Source organism: Hylobates moloch, unplaced genomic scaffold (genome assembly GCF_009828535.3).
Source record: "Hylobates moloch isolate HMO894 unplaced genomic scaffold, HMol_V3 SCAFFOLD_17, whole genome shotgun sequence".
Taxonomy (NCBI): domain Eukaryota; kingdom Metazoa; phylum Chordata; class Mammalia; order Primates; family Hylobatidae; genus Hylobates; species Hylobates moloch.
In genome coordinates this window covers 53085259-53103931 of record NW_026652292.1, presented here as the reverse complement: position 1 = coordinate 53103931, position 18673 = coordinate 53085259, and the positions used below count along the sequence as shown (strand labels likewise).

At 41.5% G+C, this 18673-nt stretch overlaps 1 protein-coding gene and 1 pseudogene across 5 annotated transcripts in view; one reads left to right on the top strand and one right to left on the bottom strand.

Annotated features, from left to right (window-relative positions):
• TBC1D1 (TBC1 domain family member 1) overlaps positions 1-18673 on the top strand; it is a 245798-nt gene that overhangs the window by 114169 nt on the left and 112956 nt on the right. For all 5 annotated transcript variants that reach the window (XM_058430019.1, XM_032136088.2, XM_032136087.2 and 2 more), the window contains 4 exons: positions 7946-8410; positions 11837-11926; positions 13970-14074; positions 14863-14995. In XM_058430019.1, coding sequence (XP_058286002.1) covers positions 7946-8410; positions 11837-11926; positions 13970-14074; positions 14863-14995 — 793 coding nt within the window. The remainder of the gene's footprint in view (positions 1-7945; positions 8411-11836; positions 11927-13969; positions 14075-14862; positions 14996-18673) is intronic.
• Positions 281-1804, bottom strand: LOC116457088 (small ribosomal subunit protein mS33-like; annotated as a pseudogene).

Sequence of the window (18673 nt, the reverse complement as noted above, 5' to 3'; positions counted from 1 at the left end):
TTTGTCACCCAGGCTGGAGTGCAGTGGTACAATCTCGGCTCACTGCAACCTCTGCCTCCGTGTTCAAGCGATTCTCCTGCCTCAGCCTCCCGAGTAGCTGGGACTACAGGCATGTGCCACCATGCCTGGCTAATTTTTTTGTATTTTTAGTAGAAATGGGGTTTCATCATGTTAGCCAGGATGGGCTCAATCTCCTGACCTTGTGATCCGCCCACCTTGGCCTCCCAAAGTGCTGGGATTACAGGCATGAGCCACAGCGCCCGGCCCAACACTATTTCTCTTATGCTGCTCTTTTCCCCTCTCCTTTCTTTGGTTTCCCCTTTCCACGAAGCTTCTTTAGTCATCTTTGCTCATCCTTAAAATCCTGATGCTCATTTCTGTAGAATCCAAGAAACCAGAGTGTTCCCATGAGTGTGGAGTAAGTGTTGTCATCTGGATACCCAGTCATAAGTCTCCTCCTTCTTGGCTAAGGGTGGTTCACTAAACAGCGTCACCACTTTCATAGACTTGGAATCAGTCGGCCTGGCGACTTCACCAAATAGCCGAGCACTGAGACGAGACATGCGCAGGGCATATTCTGAAAGAGAAGACGTTTCTTGAGTGGCAAGGAACTGGAGTCCCTGGACTTGACTTTCCTCACCCACACCTGGTGACTGGTTTTATTTTAAGAAGGGTGGGCTTTGGTAAATGTTTGGCATCCTATCTGCTTTTACTTTTTATTTATTTTATTTTGTTTATTTATTTATTTATTATTATTTTTTGAGACGGAGTCTTGCTTTGTCGCCCAGGCTGGAGTGCAGTGGTGAGATCTCAACTCACTGCAACCTTTGCCTCCTGGGTTCAAGCAATTCTCCTGTCTCAGCCTCCCAAGTAGCTAGGACTGCAGGCGCCTGCCACCACGCCTGGTTAATTTTTGTATTTTTAGTAGAGACAGGGTTTCACCTTGTTGGTCAGGCTGGTCTTGAACTCCTGACCTCAGGTGATCCACCCACCTCAGCCTCCCAAAGTGCTGGGATTACAGGTGCAAACCACTACTCCCTGTCCCTATCTGCTTTTAATAACTTATTTGAAATGCACCCTGTACTGAGATTTTGCGTTTCTCTATCCTCTTAACCTCCTTAGTACTTCTGTAGCACTTGCTTTCCACCTTGTCTAGTCGTTTACGTGCTTCTTTATTCCCTCTGTCTAGACAGATTCAGTCTTTTTTGTCTTCACCAGTTTGTTCATCTCTGCAGTAAGCATGGTAGGGATCTGTGCAGTTTGGCTGCCCTTCTTGCTGTTCACAGTTTGCCGAGGGCCTCCATAATGAAATGGATTTGGGTAGGACGGTGCTGTGGGTGGCATGCAGAGGAGGCCTTCCTGTGAAGCACTGCCTTCCCTGGGATGTGACAAAGTACAGCTGATGAAGCCAGGCTTCTGGACTCTGGCTGCCCATTAGAACAGCCAGGGTAGGGCACTTTGAAAACTGTGGGAGTGAGGGCCCCACCTCCAAACAAGCTGATTCATTTAGGTAGGTGGACATGGACATCAGGGCTTGAAAATACTGGCCATTCCCATGTGCAGCCGCATTTGAGTTGAGAATCAGTGCTTTCAGTGAAGGGGCTGGACTTTGAGGACTTATATTCTCATCCAGATTGAATATTCAGTGATTCCATGAAGTCTATCTATATTTATGCTGGCCACCCAACATTTTAAGTTTTGAAAACTATTTTAGAAAACCTACGAAATAATTTCCTATCCTTACAGTGTGATCTTCCTTTTTCTTTCTCACCTCCTCCCACGCTCTTTTAGCTCCTACAGCCATTCGATTACTTCTGTTGTGGTTTCATAGTTTTAAATGTTTGTAGAAAGGTGTTGGTCAGTCAGAAGGTTGTAGTGAACCTTTTAAGCGATTTTGGAATATAAACTGTGTTTCGTGTTTGCATAGACCATCCCTGTGGGGTTTAAAATCTACTAACAGCTTATCCAATTTGCCATTTCAGAACTAGGGAAGCTGAATAATGCTACTTCTGTTTTACATGGGATGAAAGATCAAGACCCAAAGGACAGAAAGATAAGGCAGAGGGGATGAAAAAGGGGCCCCTGTGTCAGGGGCTAACAGTCATTAACACTTCACCTATGCCCAGATGCCTCCTCAGCCAGCTAACAGGGACACCTGATCTCTCCTTGGGAAGATGTAACACATTAATCTGACCTGTTGTCTAATTGTAAGCATGAAGCAGGCATTGAGGCATTAGATCACCACAGTGGGAAGCAAAAGAGCCAAGACAGACCTCTGCACAGGAGCGGCCTTCTGTGCCTTCGCCTGTGTTTGTGTTCTGGCACCTGTCACCTTATATTGGAAATCACCTATGTGTGAGCCTCCTAAAGTCAGAGAGAATCACGTCTCACTCATTGTAGGAGGCATATTCAAATCTTCATGATTGAACCTAGTCCTGTCAGGCTGAGCTGCTGCATAATATGAATGTTTACCTGTGTCCTATCTAGATAGTGTCTGATGGTATTTTCTGTTTAAATGATTTAAGTAATAGGCACTCATATTTTCTCAAGTGTTTTGCATGAAATTTAAGGCATGTAAGATAGAGTGAGGAAATACTTGGTTTAATTTAGTTTTTATCCCCTTCCTTTTTACCTTATGATCAACAAATACAAATAACTACTTGTCAATAAAAACAAACCACAAATCTCTTCCTTCTGGACAATGATTACGTAGCATATTTTTTTGTGTGTGTGAAGTGCTCATTTGAACTCCTTACAATGAGAAAGCATTTCATCTGAGGGAAAAAACACAATGTGTCCGGCCATATTTTTGAAGTCTTAGAATGTGTTACTATCATATTACGGGAAAAATGCTAGAATGTTAAATACACAGTGCTTCAGATTTATTTAATATTTGTTTCTTACTAGTTGACAGAAAAACAAAACACCAAATGTAAAGTAAAATGACTTTTTATTCTAAATACTGTTTCAGGAGCTCTTTCCTAAATCCTTTTGCATAAAATTATACTTGCAGTGTATTTATAATCCTTTATAATCCCTAAATCCTTAAAAAGCAAGTTGACCCAAATGTTTAAGTAAGGACTTTATTTACAGAACTGAATATTTCTAATTCTCTTGGGATGTCATTATCTGGCTACATATGAAACCGTATTCACTTATGCATGCTTCAGAAACTTCATACATTACTGTGTGTTTGTTAGTATGTGAACAAAGAAACTTGTTTTGGTTGTGAGCAACATGCAGATTTACTTTCAAAACGGAGTTTTAGTATAAACTCCAGTTGGCAGAAGAGGAGTTTAATTTTTATATATCTAAATAAGGCCTGTTTCTTCATTAAAAGAAAATTAAAACCGAGCCCCACACCCTTATTGAATCTGTCCCAATAAGATGCTTTTTGGGTTCTTGTTTGTGCTATAGTTGGTTTTGATTTACTTTGTCTGCAAACAGAAATGACGTAGATACTACTGCTCCAACAACACTAAAAAAAGATTTTCACTAAAAGTACCCAGATCATATCAGTGGGAATAAATCCGCTGGCCTCAGTGTATTTTCCCTAAAAGGATCTGTGTTTTTGCAGTAAATATTGTAATTGGAAGTATATGTTCTTTTAGACTAAATAAAGTTGTACTTGAGGACATTTTTCAGTTAGGCATGTTTATTTTGGGGGATTAGTATTGTCTTCCTCCTTATTTATTTTTACTTATCTGTATGAGCCAAAGCTCTAGCCAGCTCTCTCAGCCCTTAGCCTGTTGTAAGTTGCTGACTCCTTTTCTTGGGCGCCTCTAACCTCATCCTTGCCTCCCATCTTCTCTGCCTGCGATTCCTTAGTTTCTCTACACCTGAAATGTTGGGGTATCCCAGGGGCCTGTCTTGGCACTCCCTTCCTTTACTTTCCCTCCCGGATGTGAGCTGCTCATGTCTAGTCTAGAGCCCCTGTCCTGGACTCTAGGCGCACTTACCCAGCTAGATGCCTTTACTTTCAAGTCCTCCTGGTCTTACTCAACATAGACAAAAGCAGAACTCATTGCACTGTCTCCCCAAGCCTTCTCCACTCTGCACTCCCTCTGTGAGCTAATGGCACAGTCATCCACACAGAAGCCTAAGCCAGAGCCCTGGGTACCACACCCCATCTTCAATATCCTCAGCCCCCTATCCAGGTCACCACCAAATCCTGTTGGTCCTGTCTTCCAGAATCTTTCATTCAGCCTTTCTCTCAGCCTTCCTCTCAGCCTTCAGTGCTTAGTTCTCAGTTCAGGCTCTCAAAATGCCCCATCTCAATTACTGTAAAGGATTCTAACTAAACCTCCTCCTCCGGGCAGGGACTCACTTACATTCATCTCATATTTCTGAATCCCTGGCTCTGGCATCTAGAGATGCCTAGAAAAATGTATAGCAATAAAATGAAGTAAACGACTCAAGTCCTCCATGCAAATAGGTGAGTCCAGGACAGAGTTATAAGGATAAAGAATTCAGGATTTTATCACGAGTGGACATTATGCCTTCATTTTTTAGAAAATAGTGCCTCAGAGCCTGGGCGCGGTGGCTCACGCCTGTAATCCCACCACTTTGGGAGGCTGAGATGGGTGGATCACCTGAGGTCAGGAGTTCAAGACCAGCCTGACCAACATGGAGAAACCCCATCTCTACCGAAAAAATACAAAATTAGCCGGGTGTGGTGGTGCACGTCTGTAATCCCAGCTACTCGGGAGGCTGAGGCAGGAGAATTGCTTGAACCTGGGGGTAGAGGTTGCACTGAGCTAAGATCGCCCCATTGCACTCCAGCCTGGGCAACAAGAGCAAAACTCCATCTCAAAAAAAAAAAAAAAAAAAAAAAAAAAATGAAAAAACAGTGCCCCAGGTCCGTTCTGGTAGAGGGTTTTATAAACTTACACATAGATAGAACCCTTTTTTTATTTAGTCTCTTAGTATACTTGACCAACTTAAAGTAATGTTTAAATGGCATTAGGCTTTTTAACTATTTGCAATTTGTTGTTGAAACTATATTTGGCAATATGCCCTTTGCCTTCAAATGTTCTGAAATTGTTAACCTCAATTATCTCCTTTATATCTGTATTACGCATAACTTCTTGGTGCTTCTAAATGACAGGGCACACCTTACCCTGAGCATGAGAATCTTGAGCTCAATTATGCGTGAATACTAAAACTTACCAGAGCAAGGAGAGAGAGACTTTGGTCTTTGACTAAAGTGTGTCTTTTTAAGATTCTGAGTAAAGGATAGGAGAGATTGGTCCTTGGAAAAAAACTACCACAGCCTCGATCGTGACCAAGTTATGATGTATTCTTCAGTTTCTTCTGACCCTGGGAATCCAGTCAAGTGATCTACTTTGTGTCGTCTTTTTGTTTGTACCATTTACTACTGAGTCACCAATAAATTCATGTGACTTCACACATTTTCTCTCTCCTTTGATATATAATGAAAGACATCACTGCTCAGTTCAGATGCAGCAGAAGACACAGCATGTAGAAACGTCAGGTATTTTAATAAGCCTCAGAGGACTGAATAAGCTTTGAATTTTCTGTTCAGAGTGGGGTTAGTAATTCGGAAGAGTCACATGACTTGATAAAATAATCTTACACACTTCCTTAGAAGAGTGGCAAGGTTCTTGTATAAATTGATTATTTTTGTTTGACAAATGTTCTTTACAGAAATCACTTTTACCAGGAAAATCTTATAAACTTCTTTTTGGAGAGTAACTATGGCTTTTTTGTTGTTGTTGTTTTGTTTTTTTGTTTTGAGACAGGGTCTTAGTCACCCAGGCTGGAGTGCAGTGGTACCGTCTTGGCTCACTGCTACCTCCATCTCCTGGGCTCCAGCAATCCTCCTGCCTCAGGAGTAGCGGGGACTGCAGGCACACACCACCTCGGCTGGCTCGTTTTTGTATTTTGTATAGAGACGAGGTCTCACCATTTTGCCCAGGCTGGTCTTGAACTCCTCAGCTCAAGCTATCTGCCTGCCTCGGCCTCCCAAAGTGCTGGGATTACAGATGCCCAGTCTAACTGTGGCTAAGTTTTTACCAGGCTTCTGTTGTGAACCATTGGCAAAGATGTGAATGACACCTAGACTTCATACTCTCTTCTCTCTGTCCTGTCTTCTTTTTATAATTGACCAACAGTTTTTAGGCCTCTGCACGATGTATGATTATTTGGCAGTATAAAAGTGGGCTATAACCAAGCAGGTGCTCAGTGCAGACAGGTGCTTGACCTGTTGAAATTTTGGCTATTTTATTTTATTTTTTTGAGACAGAGTCTTGCGCTGTCACTCAGGCTGGAGTGCAATGGTGCAATCTCAGCTCACTGCAACCTCCGCCTCCCAGGTTCAAGCAATTCTCCTGCCTCAGCTTCCCAAGTAGCTGGGATTACAGGCACCCGCCACCACGCCCAGCTAATTTTTTGTATTTTTAGTAGAGACGGGGTTTCACTATGTTGCCTAGGCTGGTCTCAAACTCCTGACCTCGTGATCTGCCCGCCTTGGCCTCCCAAAGTGCTGGGATTACAGGCATGAGCCACCGCACCTGGCTGAAATTTTGGCTTTTAAAATCATTTAGGTCTCATCAGGAATCAATTATTTAAAATATAAAACTTTCCCAAAGATCTTTTGACTCTTTGTATGATAAAATATCTTGAAAGAATAGATCATAATCTTTATGACAGAGAGATCTTTAAGGTGTATTTGATATGAAATCACAAAGAGAAAAATCTTTCGAGTCATTGGTTTTGGGAATTATGTCATGAACACTGAATACAAGGATACTTTTAAAATTTAAAACCACCTCCTTTACTGTATGTGTTGATCTTTGACCTGAATTGGAAGGGGGATTTTTAAAATTTCTCTATAATGTTGTTAAAAAGACATTGGGCCTGTGGGTATTGGGCCTTAAATTGAATTTTCCTTATATAGAAAAATGGAAAAAATTGGTTTAGGTGTTAGGTCATAACAAAAAGTAGGCCCTTTTGAAGATTAAATTTATGCCTGCCTTGGCCTTGTTTAAATCCGTGCCTGGCCACAAATATTAGTGTTGTGGCTGTCCATCATCTGAGCAATTGCACAGCTGTTTCATTCACTGCCGTGCGGATTCATCTTTACATCTATGCTGCTTTGAAGAACCTTCTCAGAGGTTAATGATGAGAGGATGTAGCAGTAGGGACAACACCGTAGCAGATGAGATCTTCTATTACATTCTTTTAATCATGATTTTCAACATTAGAAACCAAAAGCTTTATAGTCTCCATGTGAAGAAGCCCTGGTGAGCCTATTTGCTGTGATAATATTAGTCATGGGTTACTCGCTCTTTGATTAAAACCTCCTAGCTTTGTTGACGTGCCAGTCACTATTCACCTGCTAGGAAATACAGGACTGAGTTGTCATGGAAGGAAATAATGGTGCTGGGATTTGAATAAATAATTTATGAGTTAATTTCAGAGCCTTTGTCCTCTTCATCCCACCATTTATTAAAGAAGACTTTCCAAAGTATACTGCCATGAGATCTAGAATAATTAAGTCATGTTTTGTGAACCACGTTGGACACAGTCTTCTCTGGGAGGTGACAGCTTCTCCAGAGGGGGCCTTTAGCTTTGGAGTGGGACCAGCCTGGGCTTGAATCCAAGGCCTGCTAGGTTGGGCTGTGTGTGTTCCCGGGCTGGGCTGGTGGTTTAACCTTGCAGGGTGCTGTGGGCATGTAAATCCTCTAGCGCAGCCCTTGGCATGTAAGAGGTGCTTCATAAGTGTCGTCCCCCTTCTCTTTTCTGTGGAAGCTATGTGTTCACCTCCCATGGGAAGACATTCCTAGTCCCCTCCCGTGGGCTCCTCCTCCAGTGCTCTGCAGTGGAGTAGCCAGTGGGGCGTCCCGAAGGAGCTTGGTGCATTCATTCCGTGAATGCCAGCCACACTGCATGCTCCAAATAACATTCCTCCCTCTCTCCGCAGGTGCCTGAGATCATCAGCTCCATCCGTCAGGCGGGGAAGATTGCCCGGCAGGAGGAGCTGCACTGCCCGTCCGAGTTCGACGACACGTTTTCCAAGAAGTTCGAGGTGCTATTCTGCGGCCGCGTGACGGTGGCGCACAAGAAGGCTCCCCCGGCCCTGATCGACGAGTGCATCCAGAAGTTCAATCACGTCAGCGGCAGCCGGGGGTCTGAGAGTCCCCGCCCCACCCCGCCCCGTGCCTCGCCCACAGGGAGCCAGGAGCCTGGGCGCAGGCCCATGCGCAAGTCCTTCTCCCAGCCCGGCCTGCGCTCGCTGGCCTTTAGGAAGGAGCTGCAGGATGGGGGCCTCCGAAGCAGCGGCTTCTTCAGCTCCTTCGAGGAGAGCGACATTGAGAACCACCTCATTAGCGGACACAATATTGTGCAGCCCACAGATATCGAGGAAAATCGAACTATGCTCTTCACGGTAAAATATCACCCAGCTCGTGCACAGCCCCAGTCTGCCATACGCGTTCAAGAGAAAATCTGGTTTATGGAGCGAAGATTCTTAGTCAATGGCTTTTGATTTATGTGTGAATCCATATATTTTCGTTATGGATTCATTATTCATGTTGATAATTCATTATTATCAACAATTCTATTCTTAGGATAAGATCCTTCCTTTAGCTGTAAGCCTTTACAGTCATCAGGGAGGAACATGCCCATGTGTAATTTTTATCTCACCCCATAATTATAAAGACACCTTTTCGGTGTGGAAAGAACAGTGAAAACGTGGAAATGAGGCCAGCAGAGAGATCTTAAAAATATATATGAATTTCAGATGATATATTTCAACAGAATCTTTTAGTTGGAAAACACCCTCTCTACTATTAATATTTTTATTTATGAAACATTTACCCTTTGCTAATCAGGAAGAGTGGCTTTGTGAGTGACATTATATTTGAAATTTATACCCAAACTGAAACATTAATTTAGCCAATTGCTTGCTTGCTTTTTTTTTTTTTTTTTGAAAAAAAGTGTTAAATTGACAGCCAAATGCTAGAAAAGGACTGGACATGGGGGGCTATCCCAGGTGGGTGGGGTTCCTGGTTCCATGCTGATCTGGGCCCTTCTGAATGGGTGTGCCCTCCCTGGGAGTCCCCTGGGTCTGAACAGATGAGATGTGGAGCTGTCACAGCAGCGAGCCCGTCTCTCACAATGGAGGAGCTAGTTTTTTCCTTGGCCTCCTCATTGGCTTAATGCTGACTGATGTTCTGTAGAGAAAAAAATTACCTTAAATGTAAAGTCTCCTTTTTTTTTGTCTAATTCACAGCACAAGTGAGATGGCCAGGGGGATAAAAAACCAGCTACCTAGGTTAGTGCAGTGTGGATGTGTGCAGGTTTAAAACCAAGGGGGTGCACCCAAGGGTAAATAGGGCTGATGTTTTCATCTTTTGACCGTTGATCTAGTGTACCGAAAAGAGTAGTCAGATTTGTGCTTTAATTTGTGATCTGTATCTTTTAAAAACAACTTCCTTGGTGGCATTGAGAAAGCTGCTCCCTGCATTTATTTATAAGTACTGACTGTTTGACTGCTGTGCTAACGTCCCTTGCCACATGCTGGAAATGCAGCCGTGAACAAGACAAGTATGTTCTCTGCCCACATGGAATTTAGATTCCAGTAAGGGAGACAGGCAACTGAGTGCACAAATAATTATCCAATTATAATTGTGGTAAATGCCGTGGAGGAGAAGTACAGCCTGCCTGAGAGCATTTCCCAGGGTAATCAGGAAAGGCTTCTTTGAGAAAGTGATTTTCACCTAACACAAGGTTTCATTGTGGCCACCTGGGAAGGTCTTCTGGGCTCACAGAGCAGCAGATGAGAAGGTCCTAAAGGCAGGGATGCTGCCTGGTGCCTGAAGAATCCCAGAGGCCTGAGTGCCTCCTTTGCTCAGCATTCTTCCCTCGGGTTGTCACGGTCTTACCTCCTCTTGCTTCCTTTAGGTCTCTGCTGAAATGTTGACATGGAGGAATAATCGTATCAGTAAGGCCAATAGCAGCCTCACATCCTGCTTTTTTGCTTTATTTTTCTCCATAGCACTTTTACCATTTGATACAATTACAAATGAACAAGTAAAAGATTTTATGTCCCACATGCCCCCAAGAAGATAGGCTTCAAGAGGACATGGATTTTCATTTCTCTGTTCACTGCTGTCATTGGTAGTGCCTAGAGCACAGCTGTTGGGTGAGAAATAAGTCCAGATTTCCACACTGAAAACAAGGAAGGATGGTGTGTAGAGATGGAGCTGGGACTGGAGGCAGCCCCATGAAAGTTGTTTTCATTAGGCACAACTTTATGGGTCTTGGTCAGGGTTTTGTTTTTTATCCTGAAAGGAGTGGGCAGTCACTGCATGCTTTAAAACACAGTGTGAAATATCTTTGGCTACAGAGCCAGGATACTTGGGGGAGGGCAAGAGTAGGATGGGGAGGGGAGTGAAGCTGTTGTGGTAGTCCAGGTGAGAGATAGTGGGGTTGTGGTAAGTGCAGTGGGAGTGGAAGGGACAGACATGCAGAAAGTCAAATTAATGGGATGTACAATCCTTTGGATGCCATGGAGAAGGAGAGGGATCTCAGGAGCCCCACCCAACTTTCCATTCTGACTTGCTCTTTACAACCCAGCCACAGCCAAATAATAATGCCTTGGAGCCTCTCACCCGAGATTTTCAAAGGTTATTTTTAAAAATAAGTAAGGACTATCTTCATTATGTAGGTAAAGACAGTGACTTCTAAAGAGACTAAACATACTCCAAATAGATACTTATTCGTTGTTTACAAATAAGGAGGATATTGTGTTGGCTCCTACTCTAGAGAGAGACACAGTCTAATTTAGAAAGATGTTGCATGTTAAAAATGAATTAGTTTTTCATCATCCTTGGTTTCCACGGAAGGACAAGAGTAAAGGCTACCTGCCACTCTCTGTTGGCTGAAATACAGTTCAGAAACAGTTAAGTGTGCAAAAACGATTCAGAGTGCAAAGTCCTTGCCCCAAACAGAATGCACGTTTCCTGGGCCCCCTCATTGAGAGTATAATTCCCCTCGCCTTACACCCCAGTTTCCAACAAGCTTGTGTATCTGATTTGTATTTTACATCAAAGCGTAAAGAGTTAGAGGAAGAGATGGGTCTGGGAGTTAGAGTGGCAGCATCAGGATGTGACCACTGACTTCTTGGTCCTGAGGAGAAACTAAAGCTGTAGAAACCAACACACACTGAAACCCAAGAAACTTAGCGCTCCGGAGACGAGGAGTCTAAAAGGCAGCCTTTCACAGCCTGCAGGGGCATGTGCACACAGAGTAGGCTGGGTATTGCAACACAGCAGTCTCCTATAATGCATGTCTATTAGCATGTCCCAAGGCAGTAAGAGGATTGTAATTGATGCTCATACTCTAACTTGAAAAGGTCCAGTCACTAGTGTGTGTGAATGCCTCACATGTTATCATAATGTGATAATGTACAATAATCATAATGGTAGATTATTTTAGCAATAATTTTAAAAGACTGTCAGTAAAAATCATTCAAAAGTATCTTGGAAGCTTTGAAAGTTCTGTTTTCTGGAAGGTTCACTTATGCGGAGACCTCAGTTTTTAGGGGATGTGTGGATCTTGAGGCCTGTTGCTAACTTTTGGGTATCCGGTTCTTTCATCTCAAGGAAGATGGCTGTCTTATTAGGTGAAGGCACTAATAGATGTCTCTTATGACCTGAAATCCAGAGGATAAGAGGGAACCTTTGAAATGATTTCTATGATGATAGAGTCAGAATTTTATAGGAGCTTGTCCCTTTTATTCTTTATTTTCATAGGTCATGAAATGAGAAAGTTTGAAAAGCTAGATTTTTTTGTTTGTTTGTCTTTTAAGATTGGCCAGTCTGAAGTTTACCTCATCAGTCCTGACACCAAAAAAATAGCATTGGAGAAAAATTTTAAGGAGATATCCTTTTGCTCTCAGGTAAATGGAGATGGGTTTTTTAATTCAATTGCAATGGAATTTTTAAATGAATTTCTATAATATTTATCATGTAACAGAAATGCTAAAGGTTACAAGGTGTATGTTTTCTAAGTACTGTACTTGATTTGTGTTTCGCTTTTCTTTCTCCTTTGCTTTGGTATGTTAAGGTAAATTATGAATATAATTTTGAAATTAAGAAATTTGCTCTTAGCAACAGTAATGGACAAAATAGATCTACTTTTAATTTTCTCAGTTATTGGTAGTAATAGTCCACAGTCATAACTTCCAGATGCACATGTGTGTGTCTTTGTGCATATTACACATATATATTTACACATTTCACACAAATGTATCTTTTTATTAGATATATTTCTACTTTACAAAAATTTATAACTTTTTTGGGTACCAATTGTCAGTATTCTCCCTTCAAATATAGATAGTGCTTATCTTTGAGAATGTTCTACTCAGAGTACAGTGTCTACTTGAAAACTTTTTTCTTGATAATCTTCCAGGTGTTTCATAGAGAGATTTTGGAAGAAACTATCAATTAAGATTAGCTATGCCAGTTTTACTCAGGATCTTCCTAACAAATACGAGATCACTTAAGGTTACGTTTGCTTATTTTTTTTTTAACTCTGGATTTTTCATTTTCATAATTGATAAAATATGAAAATGTTAATGTTGATTTATAATGTGATCTACTTAAATATTCAAAAGGGACTTTTCTGCAAAATGTGAAAATAAAGAATGTTATTTATAGATTGAATAGGGAACCATTTACAAAAAAAAAGCTTTGCTAAATCATATTTCCTTAAGTTGTAGCCTCTAGCTTATGCTTAACTTGCTACGGGAGAAGATTAATTGAGATGGCAAAGCATGTCAATGATTGCTCATTTTTTGGAAAATGTTTGGCCTGAAAGTGAGATTACCCATAGAGTTTTTAATCCTGATTTGCTGCTATTTCTGTTGAAATATTAATGTTAAATGTTTACATTTTTGTGTGATAGCTGTATAATTTCCTAAAGAGTGTAGTTTATAAGTTTATATGATTACCTGAACATTAAGCTATCAGCACTCACATCTCTGCATGCTGATGCTTTCAGAATACATTGATGTATTAATATTTATGGCAGATGTTTTATCTGTATTAAGGTGCCTCTGATAGCTGATGATTTTAAAACACGTTTACATATTAATATTTATTAAAAATAGCTCTTATGATACTATGGTAGAGCCTTGGCCTAATATGTTTAAAAGCTCCTCTACTCTGTGTGCATATAATTTTTGATTCTTTCTTTATTCCAGTTCACTTCAAGTATTTACCTACTTATTTTAGGAATACAAATATATTTTAAATATTTTTTTAACCTTTGGGTGTGTTTGTGCATAGTTGTGTTTCTTCATGAATCTCTGGTCTGCCTTTGATTTTTTGAGTGGTTTTTATTCTTTAATACCTACGTCTCAAACAAAACAACAAATACTAAAATGAGCACTAAAACTTGAATTTTCAAATCTTATTTCTCTTATTGTTGTGGGGGTAATCAAAGGAACATTCTAGTAAACCAACTTTATTTGAGATGTTTTTAGACTTTTTGAAATTTTAAAATATCAGAGAAAATAGTAATTTTCTAGTGTTCTTTAAAGTTGTGCTGTGTAGGCCAGGCGCAGTGGCTCACCCCTGTAATCCCAGCACTTTGGGAGGCTGAGGCGGGTGGATTATATGAGGTCAGGAGTTTGAGACCAACATGGTGAAACACTGTATCTACTAAAAGTACAAAAATTAGCTGGGTGTGGTGGTGCACACCTGTAATCCCAGCTACTCAAGAGGCTGAGGCACGAGAATCACTTGAACCCTGGAGGCAGAGGTTGCAGTGAGCTGAGATTGCACCATTGTACTCCAGCCTGGGCAACAAGAGTGAAACTCCATCTCAGAAAAATAATAAAAAGTAAAATAAAATTGTGCTGTGTAAATCTTGAGGTGCATTTCTGATGATGGTGCGTCTTCTGGATACAACTGAACATCTCGTTCTCTCCCTTCGACAGGGCATCAGACACGTGGACCACTTTGGGTTTATCTGCCGGGAGTCTTCCGGAGGTGGCGGCTTTCATTTTGTCTGTTACGTGTTTCAGTGCACAAATGAGGCTCTGGTGAGAGAGGACAAGCAATTCTTACCTTGGAACCTTCTTTACAAGGAATTTTAGCTCCACTGATTTTTCTGTCCTTAGGAAAACCAGATAGTCATTGACATATCATTATTTGTCTTTAGTTATTTACTTTTGACTATTTAGTAAGCAGCTAATACACATCTGAAGCTTAATTTGCCTTTTTTCTCAGTAGTTTGTATTTTTAGTTTTTACTGTATCAGTCTGTTCTCACACTGCTAATAAAGACATACCCGACACTGGATAATTTATAAAGGAAAGAGGTTTAATGGACTCATAGTTCCACATGGCCAGCGAGGCCTCACAGTCATGGTGGAAGGTGAAGGAGGAGCAAAGGCACATCTTACATGGCAGCAGGCAGGGCAGCGTGTGCAGGGGAACTGCCCTTTGTAAAACCATCAGATCTCGTGAGATTTATTCACTATCATAGAACAGCACAGGAAAGACCCACCCCCATGATTCAGTTACCTCCCACTGGGTCCCTCCCATGACACATGTAAATTATGGGAGCTACAATTCAAGATGAGATTTGGGTGGGGACACAGCCAAACCATATCATTTACTTTACCTGCTTTAAGAGCTTTGAGCATACTTGTAGTATTTTCAGACTGTAATCCTAGCTGTTATTCCAATTATTATCTGTTAACCTGTGAAGAGTAGTACAGAAAACTCTTAAAGCTTAAAAAGCCTTTTCCAAAGATTGTCTGACATCTCAGCCCAGCTAATTTCAAATTGACTTTTTGGTGACTACAACTTCTCTTCTCTTTGATTAGGTTGACGAAATTATGATGACCCTGAAGCAGGCCTTCACAGTGGCTGCAGTGCAGCAGACGACTAAGGCACCAGCCCAGCTGTGTGAGGGCTGCCCCTTGCAGGGCCTGCACAAGCTCTGTGAGAGGATAGAGGGTGAGTAGGGGACCCTTTCCAGCGTGAACACAGTGGGAGTTAAAGGTCTCAGGAGAACTTTAGATGGTACTCATCTGTTGGAAGATTCTGCCTAACAGAGGCTTGTATTAGTCACAGGGATTGTAGGTGGACTCTCAGCGTGCAGTGGGTGTCTTCTGTGTGTCAGGAATTGTGCCGGATGCTGGTGATACAAAGATAAGAACCCAGAACCCCCTGCTGCCACCTCCCTCCAAGGTATTCTGAGGGTGGAGGAGGAGTTAGGAAAACAGGTTACCAAACCAGTTGCCTAGTGTTTATCAAGGTTGTGTGAGTGGTCAGTCATACTGGCCACTGCAGAGATATCTAGAAAGATAAGAACTGAGGAACTTGTACCAGTTTCTCCATTACCAGGTCATTAGTAACCTCTGCTAGTACAGTTTGAATGGAGAGGAGGTAGCAGAAAACAGGTTGCAGTTGAGGAGCAAATGGGAAGAAATAAAGGTGACTATTAGTATTGACCAGTATTTCTAGAAACCTGGCTTAGGGAGAAACTGTAATAAATGTTATGATTTGTAGCTAATGTGTATTGAATAAGATCTGCCAGGAAGTGTATTAAGTGCTTTCTGTTATCTATTTAATCCTCACCACATTTGTGGGAGGAAAAGGGACTATTTATTTTGCACATATTGCAGATAAGTAAATTGAGGATTAGAGATGTCTAGGAATAAACTAGTGTATCATGAGCCCGTGATTCACCCCAGGCGGTAAAGCCCTGTTACCTGCCACCAAACATTTCCAGGAGAAGGCCGTACTGGGGGAAGACCTGGGGATTGTAGCTAACTTTGTCTTTTTCAGAATTGGAGAGGTTTGAGTGAATTCAGAGCCCAAGGGGCCAGAGGGGCCAAATGAATCCAAATGGAATGGTGGGGATTCTTCTTGAACAAGAGTGGGGAGTCCACCTGAGGCAGGAAGTGAGAGTTTCTGGGACTGCAGGGAGGGGTCAGGGGAGAGGACAGAACCAGGTGACAGTGAAAGGGAGTGGTGATATGTTTATCTGAGGGCATCTGGAAGGTGAAGGAGTTTCCACCACTCTGTTCTTGATTTTGTGTTTTTGTTCTGTTTATGGGAGGATTTCTAAAAAATTTTTTGTGACTTGTGGAGGTCACATGATTTAAACAACCCATGCTATTGTGAAAAGAAAACAAAAATTTGATAATTTCTCATGTTTGTAGAATGTTTATTATACACCTGTAATCCCAGCACTTGGGGAGGCTGAGGCAGGCAGATCACTTCAGGCCAAGAGTTCGAGACCAGCCTGGGCAACATGGTGAAACCCCGTCTCTACTAAATACAAATACATCTCAAATACGTCTCTACTAAATACAAAAATTAGCTGGGTGTGGTGGTGTGTGCCTGTAATTCCAGCTACTCGGGAGGCTGAGGCAGGAAAATCATTTGAGCCCGGGAGACAGAGGTTGCAGTGAGCCGAGATTGTGCCACTGTACTCCAGCCTGGGCAACAGAGTGAGATGTCTCAAAAAAAAAAGGAATATTTATTATAAGCTATAAGTTTGTAAAGAAAACATTGCTATTTAGATCCAATTTTCCTTTTTAAAAAAATTATAGTAAAAACATATGTAATACAAAATTTACCATCATAACCTTTTTGTAAGCATGCCCTTCATTGGCATTAAGTCCATTCACATTGTTGTACAATCCTCACCACCAGCATCTCCAGAACTTTTTCATCTTCCAAAACTGAAACTCATTAAATGCCAACTCCGCTCCTTCCCAGCCTCTGGCAACATCCGTTCTGTTTCTAGGTAACTTCATACAAGCAAAGTCATAAAATATTTATCTTCTTGTTTCTAGTTTATTTCACTTAGCATAATGTTTTCCAGATTCACGTGTATTGTAGCGTTGTCTGAATTTCATTCCTTGTTAAGGCTGAATGGTATTCCATTCCAAAAGTGTGTCCACATTTTGTTCATCCATTTACTCGTCCACGGACATTTGGGTTCCTTCCCCCTTTTGACTATTGTACGAATAATGCTGCTATGCATGCTGACGTGCAAATATCTGTTGAAGTTCCTGCTTTCAGTTCTTTTGGTTATATATCCAGAAATGAAATTGCTAGGGTATGTGGTAATTTTATGTTTAATTTTTTTGAGGAACTGCCGTATTGTACCACAGTGGCCACACCATTTTACAATCCCACTGGCAGTGGGTAAGGACCCCAGTTCCTTTATGTCCTCGCAAGATTTGCTACTTTCTGTTTTTGTTTTGTTTTTGATGAAAGCCATCCAGATAGATGTGAAGTGGTATCTGGTTTCCCTTTTTAAATGAGATAAATTAACAATTGACATCTTAAGGTCTGGGAAGGGTCATTTGTAGCATTACAGTGCTCTTTAAAATGAAGAAACATGATTAATATATTTAAATGTGTTTTCCACGTTGTTACTATTTGCTGACATTATGCGAAATATATCTGGGAACAAGAAAATGTTTGCTTTAACTGGAGTTCCCAACTGAGAGGATCACTAACCCTTTCCTTAGTGGTTGTCAAGATAAGGTAAATGATGACAGAAATGCCCCTTAAGAGCTTATTAAAAAGCCAGCAACGACTTTGGCCTTGAAGATAAAGCAGATCACGATCTGCAGGAACTGGAATGCTTCCAGAGCTCCCCTTGATAAATCTTTCTTTGGTCTGGCTTAGTTTTGAGAAAGTTACAGCTGAAAAGTTTGATCAGGGTAGGGATTTTGCTGCCGTCGTTTTGGAATTAATCATTTGATCCATCTTTCACCTGATAAAATCCAACCAAGGCACACAACTCTACTAACATGAGAACATTCTTAAATAGTGCAATTAGAAGTCTGGTGGGGGTATGTTTTACCTACATGATGGAACTCATTTCTAAAAGTGTAGAAGAAGTGCATTATTCGTAGAAGAAGTGCTAGTTATTACATAAACAGTTTTAGGGTTCCTTGCTTTTTGTTATTGTATTCCTAGTAAGTAGAATGAAATGGCTTATTAAAAATCATTGTATGTTGGTATAAAAGTAGTTCTAGCAGGAAGTTATATGGTCTGATCAAGAACTCTGTAGAACTGTGGAGAGGATTAGTGATGTGGCCACACAAAGAAGGACTTAAAAGACTGTGTTTTCTTAATCAGTAAGTGTAGTCAAGTCATCCCCCAGAATCTGTAAGAGAATCAATAACGCTGTTGATGTTGATTAGCTGCACTCTGCTCTAACATGCAACACATCAGAAGTACAGCTCTACCCAGTTCTGTATTTGAACCATATACAACTCAGTGGTATTTATATAGTATTTTGCTTATTTTAAAAGAGGAGCATTCATTAAGAAAAATAGTTGAACTGAGATTTTCTTTTGCTGTCAGAGCAAATTTTCCTTCAGTAAAACACAGTCATACATCACCGCTCCCTCTAACAAGGGCCGTTTCTGCACCGCCAGGGAGGCGGCCTCACTGACCAGAGGAGCCGGGAGGGGTTGTAGTTTGGAAACTCCCTTGATGCTGGTTACCTTTTCTGCTTTGGTCCTTGCTTCCCATTCCCCTCCATAAGCCAATTTGGCATCACCTGGGCCTCTCTGAGGAGATGCATTCAATGTGGAACTGAAGGGTGCTTTCAGTGGGTGTACGGAAACCACCCAGGAGGTGCTAGCTGTGTGAGAATCCCTG